We start from the raw sequence: 9106 nt of genomic DNA on the forward strand, positions 1-9106 counted from the left end.
CAATCCTTATGAGCTCCTCTTGAGGGCATTATCAACCTAGTATCTCTAGGACACAGTTTCCTTCTATAATCAACAACACACACTATAAGTGATGTCATTTCCCAACTTATCGGGCTTATTGATTTATCGAACTAAATCTCACCCATTGATAAATTAAAGAAATAAATATCAAATATATGTGCTTGTTATTATATTAGGATTAAGAGCACACACTTCCATAATAACCGAGGTCTTTGTTTCTTTATAAAGTCAGTATAAAAGAAACGACCTCAAATGATCCTACTCAATACACTCTAAGTGTACTAGAGTAATTATACAGTCAAGATAAACTGATACCTAATTACACTACGACTTTCTAATGGTTTGTTCCTTTCCATTTTGGTCGTGAGCTACTGTTTATAATTTATAAGGTATTGATAACATCATCTTCTGCATGTGGCACCACATACTATGTTATCTACAGTATAAATTAATTGAACAACTACATCTATCACAAATGTAGACATTTGACTAATGTGATTCTTATTTCTAGATAAATGTTTTATACCAAAAGCTAGGCTTTTAGTATACATTCTAATATACCTTTACCGCGAGCTGTTTGCTACGGACTATATAGGCCTTTGTGGTGGGCATGCACACCCTCATGGGTTTTTTGGTAAAACTCTAGCTATAAACGGATTTGGTGTTGTCCTTACTGCTAGTCATTTGATGTGGACTAGATAGGCCTTTATGGTGGGCTTATTAACTCTCTTGGACTTTTTGGTAAAGCCCCAGCCATAAACGAATTTAACATGTCTTTACCGTTAGTCATTTGCTGCGAACTAGATAGATCTTTCTAAGGTGGATCTATGCTCCTGTATATCACTCTTTGATTTGAAGTTGTGCATTCCTTTGAATTCCTTGTAGTTTGATTCGATTTATTTCCCTTGTTTTTATCTTACTGTCGTTTGATTTTGAGTTTGTTCAGTTGATACAATGGTGGTTGTCGTAATTAGAATTCGTATTTGTTTCTTGCAATGTAGTAACTAGGATTATATTTAATTGTTCTTTGCATGCCATGAATTTGATTGCAAGTATAGAGTAGGTTTGGGGTTCCTTTGAGAGCATACACTTAGATTAATTGCGTTAGATTAGATTTATTATGTTTGATTTCTTAGAATTACATTCCAGCTTTAGAGTAGGGATATTTCACTTTATGCTCTTTCTTATTTGCTCCCATTCTTAGATTAGATTAGACTTATCTATATTGTCAATAACTCTAGAATCCCAAATCCAAATCCAAAAATTGATAATAAATGGATCTTAAGATATTATCTTTGTTACATTCCTTGTGAGAGATGATCCAAATTATTTCCTATGCTATATTAGTGTAGAGAGGCTTCATTAATTAATTATTTGTAAACGTGTCACGATAACACGTTTTATCACCCACTGAGTTGTTAGTTGGTGAGAAAAGAGAGCCAAGATCTCTTCACAGTCATCAGATTGTTTGCTAAATAGTCACGATCGAGACACAATCTCTATCATTAAAACACAACACTAGCAAGTTACGAAGTGACACATCGATCTCTCCGTGACGGTTCAAACATAGTCGTTGGATGATGAAACCAAATAGGTGGCAACGCTCCATCACCGTCGAATCTAAGGTTGCACCAACAAAAGCATTGTCGCATGCCTTCACAATTAAAGTGGTAAGGTGTGCTCGCAGCTCAAGAAAGATACCACATACCAGCCATTAGGTGATGATACAACGCGCTAATCATAGGGTGATACACGATCTTGTGTATTGCATTCATTAACTGAACACCTTATCTCCTCGACAATTAGGACCCGGCTAACTGTCCCAATGAAATGCAGACACCTCAACTCGACATATAGAAGCTAAGCTCGTTAGATAGGTGACAACTTAGCACAGTCTAATCAGTTGAACTATACCCCTTTCACTAGATTTGAAGGAGAGACTTGTGATGTGTTGGAATCTTATAGGCCCCACATGTCCAATGGGGTCAAAAGTCATGTTTTGTTGTCAGTCAAAGTTAAGGTAAGGTAGACTTGACTCAAGGGAGGAAAACCCAACCTAAAAGGGATTTGGGTTTAATAGAATTTGCTCAACACACTAGCCTCAAAGGTTCAAGTTTGATCAAGCTCAGATCTCATTATCTTCCCAGTCTTAGCCTCAGTCGTCGACATCGCTTCGATCTCGGCTTCAGATCTTGACATCCTCCTAGTCTCAATCTTAGTGTCATCACTCCTGTCTTGGCCTTAGATCTCGACATTTGAGATGTAGGCTCTTCTTACATTCCAAGACATCCCTTGAAGTTCAGTTTCAAATCCCGACATCATCTATGTCTCAACTCAGGCCGTCGACATCTTCCATGTCTTGAATATCAGCATCACCTATGTCTTGATCTTAGTCACTGATATCCTCTCTTGGCTCAACTTCTGATCTCGACATCCCTCATGTTTTAGTCTTGACTTCAATCGTCGACATCCTCCCATTCTTGGCCTCACTTGTCAGATCTACTCTCAAGATCATTCAGCATCAACGCTATTATCTATTCGTCCTTGGATTGGGGTGGGCCCAGATAAGACCGTTTCTCCTAGGAGAAGTGAATAATGACCGAAAATATTCTATGACACATGTCATTGGATGAATCGAGGTAGTAGATTGTCAAATCTGGTATCTAAATTTGATATCCTCCACACACATGACATTTAATGAATGAAGAGACAACTAACGATGATTAAATTTGGTATCCTCACTGGTACATATGAGGATGATGAAGGAGCATGTAGCTTCTGCAACATGTGGAGATGTTTTCGTAACAATTATATATACAAAGGACTTCTTCTCTATTCTTGGACTCCACTAGATTCGATGTTCTTCTCCACCTTCTTTCTTCATCATATCATCTCATGCAAACTCTAATTTAAGCATCAAAGCAGTCTGTGGGGATTCATCCATGATGTCATTCTTACCCTCTTTTAGAGGGGATCTCAGGCCCCTTTATTTTATTCATCGATGATCTCCAGAGAATATATACGTCAGTTGATTCATTGATGGATGGATAACTTGACCTTCCATGATACTCGATCAGAACACGTAGACAGAGAAGAATTCATAATATGAAATCCTATAGATATAATATATCTGCATGTGTGAAAAAAATAATAAAGGTCAACACTGTCACGTGGGGTCTATTATTAATATTTTTCATCTGCTAAGTAATTAATTTGTTTGAGGGAGATTAGTGTATAATTGCAGTGATAACAAAGATGAGATGCCAAGTTTTTGTGTCTTACAAATGTCAGAATCATCCTTTTGATTCTCAATTGTTCAGTAATGTTTTGCCCTTAAAGCCTTGAACTGTAAAATGCTCGATCGACAAGCCTATAAATTAAGCTATTTTATCTCATCTTTTACTAAATGCACATAACCTTCAAGAGTGCAGGGATTGTTTATTGGATCAATGTAAACAAAACCAAACAAATTTTGATGCATTATTCATGGATGGTATGCTCTGTTAGATGGCAGAATCATACTCCAGACGAATATGCTGAATGAGACACAGTATGAGATTCTTCACCTACAAATTTCCTGCAAACTCAGCCATGAATTGGTCATCAAGCAAGAGCTCAGACCAGAACGAAGTAGTATCGTTTCCAACGCAGTTAGAAATGCTACGATCGTCCTCTTGGATGGTCAGTGGGACATCAACGAGAGGAGGAAGTGCTGAGTGAGGCGATTCAAATGCTGTTCCTGGGATATTGTTGATGTCTTCCTCGTTAATTAAGTTGAAACCTTGGTTGGTCTCGTTGCTCACCGGTGCCTCAAAGAAGGGTGGCAAATGCTCAATCTGGTTAAAAGTGCCGTTGATCATATCGTGATCGACAGCAGGGAGAGAGGGAATCAATGGAGAAGAAGAAGCCAACATGGCGTCCAATTCAATACTTGTGGAGGTGTTGAAACCATTGTTTATGCGATTTGCGGAATGCAACAAGTCCTGGAAGTACTGGAGCTTGGCCACTTGGCTTGCCTCGGCTTGATGACCAATGAGCTCCCGGAGTTGGAGGAGGGCCAAGAGCTGGGGGAAGGCCGCGAAGAAGTCAGTTCTCGGGCGGTGAGTCATGGGGTCGAACCCCATTTGGATCAGCTTCTTCTTGAGGTGAGTGTTCCAGAAGTTCTTGATCTCGTTGTCTGTCCGCCCAGGAAGATGCATTGCAATTGCAGACCACCTAAATGATCCCAAGTTTCTCAAAGGTGAATTGAAATGGATGGTTGAGGAGTGTAGTTACGTTGCTATACGAAAGAGTAGAGATCAATACTTGTTGCCTAGAGCGGAATGGAGGTTGAGAATAGTTTTCTCTTCCTCTGGTGAAAACTTGCCTCTCTTGATGTCTGGCCTCAAGTAGTTGGTCCACCTTAGCCTGCAGCTCTTGCCACACCTATTGAGCCCTGAAAGAGGGATCACAAACTTTGAAATGGTGAGAGAACAGAGAGAGAGGAAGAGAGAGTATACGTTACCTGCAAGTTTAGGGAGGGCTCTCCAGCTTCCATGGCCATGCTTCTGGATGTACTGGACCAGTTTGTGGTCTTCTTCAGGTGTCCAGGGGCCCTTCTTGAGGCCATTGTTATTGGAGCATGGAGATCTCCCCATTCGATGCTTGAGAGGAGGGTTATCTTGGTGATTCTTCTGAGAGGAGAAGCATAAGACGCATGGTTTGCTCATTTATACACTTCCTCATGTTCCTTCTCTGTTGTATAATTAACCTTATTTTAGTATTTTATTTACTTTTCCATCAAAAGTACCTTTTAAGAAAAAGAGTTTTAAAAAACTCTTAAGTTTAAAACTATTTAAATTACTTAACAAGAGTTTTGACATTTTAATAATTTAAAATTATGAAAGATTAATTAAATGATGAAATGAACCCTTACTTGTAGTGATCTTGTTACAAGGAATCAGTTTGGTCCAATGCATTTTTTTATATGATATCTCAATCGGTTGGTCTAACTAAAAAACTTCGAGCATGGGATCACTTAGGTCACTCCCACACATGTAAATATTATTTTTATGGATGAATGTTTTTTTTTCTTTGTTGTTGTTGTCGTCCTTTGTCATGAGTAAAAACAATAAGATATTAAAATTATCTATAATGTTTTTTTTGTGGGTCTGTTTATTGAAAGACAAATGGACAAAAATAATAATAAAGGATGAAAAAATATTATTTATTCTAAAATAAAAACGATCAAGTGGGAAAAACAGTCTTATAAATTTTATAATTAAATTGGGACCAATTTCAGAGTGCATGCAACTTTGTTTTTTTTTTCACTTAGTTTCATTAAGCTTCGAATCCTCTGTTAAACAATCTCTTCCTAGGGATCAAACAAAAAGATGAGTTGATTACAAGTATTTACTTACTACTGAACAAAACATATATAGTCACAAGCATCAATGCATTATTCTTGTTAGTCTTAGTATTAGTATTATTATACGATCACATGATACACTACTTTAATTTTTTTCCCAACTGATCTAGGTGAATTTTGATGTACCAATTCACTTTTGAATAGTTCTCCATTGCATATGAGATTAGGTTGATGTATATTATATTATTATTATTTTATTTTAAGAAAAAACAATTCAGTTTACTAGCTCATTTAATTTGCTTTTGTGATATTGCCATTTTAGAAGTTGTTCATCTGACAGTATATTCTATGCTTACACTTTTAACCCATTCAGACCTAATAAAATTATCATATGGCGCACATGTGGCTTGTTTTCAATAATCCCCTTTCCCTTAGTTTTCTCATTTTCTTCTACTTCATTTAATTGCCGTAATGTTCCTATTTAAATGTAATATATATTTATGTTTATCTCACGTTATCAAGTGAATATCAACCGAAGGGGCCGGTACATTTGGTGACTAATTAAGTTCATATTTCTATAACAAAATTGCTGTGCATAATTAAGGTAACGATCCTGCTGAAGCTTGCTAATGCCAATCATGATCAGAGTCACTCAATTTGCTAGAACAAGAATCCTCAGACGTATTCAATTTCCTCAGCTAGATCGAGGGAAGTACCTAAAATACTGGTATATCAGTTCAAGTTTTATTACTTTATCGTGCTCTGCATGCCAAAGTGGTTCATCTGCAAATTTTCTCAAGAACCTAATAAAGGATACTTAAATAGATATGTACATATCATGCTTTTAGGGTTTTCGTTTTCATGCATCTTTTTTGTTTTCCTACTTAACTCGATCGCATCATTTGACGAGGGACGTTAAGCGTGCATGAATATCATAAGTCGAAAATCTGAGCAAATCTTACTGACTCTTCTGAAAGGCTGGGGAGGATGTCTTGAGACATGGACATGCATGAAGATATAAATTTGCATCCTGGAACAAGTTTCCTTGTACGATGGAAAAGTCAACATGTGAGACTCAGCTTTTACAAAACAAAATTAATGTTAGATTCAACTTGAACGTCAATTACGTCAAACTAGTTAATGCGAGAAGACGCAATATCAAATCGGCCCCAACTAATTGAACATGATTATATTGATTACTCGTGGACAGGGTTTCCAAACCATATCTTCTCACTTTTATCGGCATTAAAAAAAACTAAAATTAGTGTTTTGTGTTGTTATATAACAAAACTTATAGAATATTTGAGAAAAAAAATTATAATTTATATTAATACAGAAGATCTAGGAGATGATGTAGAAGTCAAATTAAGATGATGTTCACTATAAAAATAGTCGCGAATAACGACTGGATATTCCGTCGGTATTCCGTCGGTAAATGAGATTTTCAACGGAATACCGACGGAATTTTTGATATCGGGAAGAATTGGGTCGGGGTTCAATTTATCGACGGACAATATATTCAGTCGGAATTTACCGATGGAATGTATGAATTCTGTCAGTATACATTAACGACAGAAAACTTACCCGTCGGCAAAGGGCAAACGGCGTGTAATGGAACTTACCGACTGAATCATATTCAGCCGGTAAATCACCGACAGAATTCATTATTCCGTCGGCAATGTATCGTAAATATCCTGGTGCAGTTCGATAGATTACCGACGGAATGCGAAATTCCGTCGGTAATTTTCAGTAAAAATTTTGAAATCTCTGCTCTGCATTTCCCTCTTATCATATATACAATTTTTATACAATAAAAATCATCACAAACGATGGTAACACAAACACAAATCATATATAATCACAATCCACACAAAATCAACAACCAACACAACATACAATATGTTCACAAACAAATAATAAAACTATCTAAAAAAACAATACAAAACATACTAACAAGTGGTCATATCTTCAAAATTCAATACAAAATAAAACATAACCAAATATCAAGTACTGACAATCATAAACATTCAAAAGTACTGACAAGTCAACGTCAAATACAAAATATCCAAACTTACCATGATACATCACCTACATATATATCCAAATATAATCCTGTAAAAGTCAAATATAAGATATTATAATCAGACTGAATCGATATAAATGTAATATATAACTCAAGAATTGTAATATATAATTAATTTTGCATATAATAAAATACCTGGATTATATTGTAGATATCCAATGATAGTACGGTGGTGAATATATCAATATGGACTCCTGCAAAATACAATACAATTTAAGATAAATATCTAAATTTGTTAAGAATTTGAAACCTAATAAGAATATGAAATTGTAATGGCTACTCTATCTTATAAGATATAAGGAATCAATGAATCACATTCAAGTATAGTGGAAAGCAAGATGGATGCAACATGCTCATGGTAGTGTGAGCTTTATTTTCAGCATGCATTTGGTATATGGAATTTGAAAATACACTAGACGAAGCAAAAACTTAGAAGTGCCCAACAGACATACAATAGTTCAGGAACAAATGATGAGAAGAGAGCAATATAGCAACAAACTGAAAGTTGAAAGTGCACTGTGGAAAAAGATGAGAAGTAGATGGAATGCACAACTCATGCTTTAACTAAAAACGAAACTTAAGTTGTACACTGCACATGAGTGGAACATGAGAAGAAAAATTAAAAATACAATAAGAAACATTAGAATAAGACAAATGACAGAAAAAATAATAAAGTAAATAAGAATAAAATTTAAAATAAACTTGAACGAGTAAAAAATAGAGGACTAGATAAAACATTAAAAAAAGGTAGACGATAAAAAAAATAAAAATAAAATTATAACAAAAGCAACACAAAAATAATTAAAATAAAGGATGAAAAAGTCTGGTGAATTAAAAAGAAAAAAACCAAACATATTAGAGAAGAACAAGAGAAAGAGACTAAGCAAAAGTTGTGAGAAGTGCTTTTACAGAAACACTCATTCTTAATAGTTAATACTATAATTTAAAAATATAAACAATTAATCCAAATGGTTATGCAATGATTATGAGAAATTTTATGATGGTGAAAGTAAACCAGATGTTCGGTTCACAATCAAACAACATTAATATTGAATTAATAACAACTACAATGATTGCACTAAGAAAAAAATTTAGTTGTAATTAAACATACCTCAGAAAAATCTAATCATCACTAGGGTCTAATGGGTCTCGAGTCTCCTGTGACTCAATACCATGCTCTGACTAGGGATCCTGTGACTGGGGCGACTGTGATTGGTGCCATCCAACAATGGCTACTCGCATCTGGGACAATGTCTGCTCCTGAGCAGCCCATCTCTCCTCCCACCTCTGATCCATGGTAGTCATCTGAGTTTTCAATTCTTGATTTTCTTTTCTTAATGACTCCACCTCAGAAGAAGAAGAAGAGGAACTGGCACGACCCCTAGGAGTCCTCAAGCGATCAAATACCACCTTGGCCTGGGAGCCAAGACCGTAGAGGGAGGAGTTCTTTGTCCTTCCACCCACAACATCATAATAAATTTCATTTATTTGCTGGGTGGATAGATCCTGTGACTCCCCTCCTTCTACTGGTGGCTGAGATGCCTGAGCAACCCTACTTGTCATTTCCTCCTGTGTAGAAAAAAATATACAATTTATATCTTGTACATAATTACTAGAGTTAATTAATAATGAATAACGATTAATTATAATAAAGT

General features: G+C 35.8%; 1 protein-coding gene across 1 annotated transcript; it reads right to left on the reverse strand.

Annotated features, from left to right (window-relative positions):
* Positions 1-3418: 3418 nt before the first annotated feature.
* On the reverse strand, positions 3419-4695 carry LOC121999889 (transcription factor MYB93-like). The gene is made up of 3 exons (XM_042554519.1): positions 4526-4695; positions 4327-4456; positions 3419-4236 (listed from the first exon to the last, which is right to left on the reverse strand). Exons 1-3 carry the CDS (start codon positions 4656-4658, stop codon positions 3588-3590), a joined length of 912 nt encoding a protein of 303 aa, XP_042410453.1. The 5' UTR covers positions 4659-4695; the 3' UTR covers positions 3419-3587.
* Between the last annotated feature and the right edge of the window lie 4411 nt (positions 4696-9106).

This window comes from Zingiber officinale, chromosome 7A (genome assembly GCF_018446385.1).
Source record: "Zingiber officinale cultivar Zhangliang chromosome 7A, Zo_v1.1, whole genome shotgun sequence".
NCBI classification, from domain to species: Eukaryota; Viridiplantae; Streptophyta; class Magnoliopsida; order Zingiberales; family Zingiberaceae; genus Zingiber; species Zingiber officinale.

Excerpts from the sequence above, each read along its gene's own strand:
- LOC121999889 (XM_042554519.1), bottom strand. The coding sequence starts at position 4,658 with ATGGGGAGATCTCCATGCTCCAATAACAATGGCCTCAAGAAGGGCCCC. Across the intron at positions 4,457-4,525 it reads AGCCCTCCCTAAACTTGCAG|GGCTCAATAGGTGTGGCAAG; the intron begins GTAACGTATACT and ends TCCCTCTTTCAG. Across the intron at positions 4,237-4,326 it reads CATTCCGCTCTAGGCAACAA|GTGGTCTGCAATTGCAATGC; the intron begins GTATTGATCTCT and ends GGGATCATTTAG.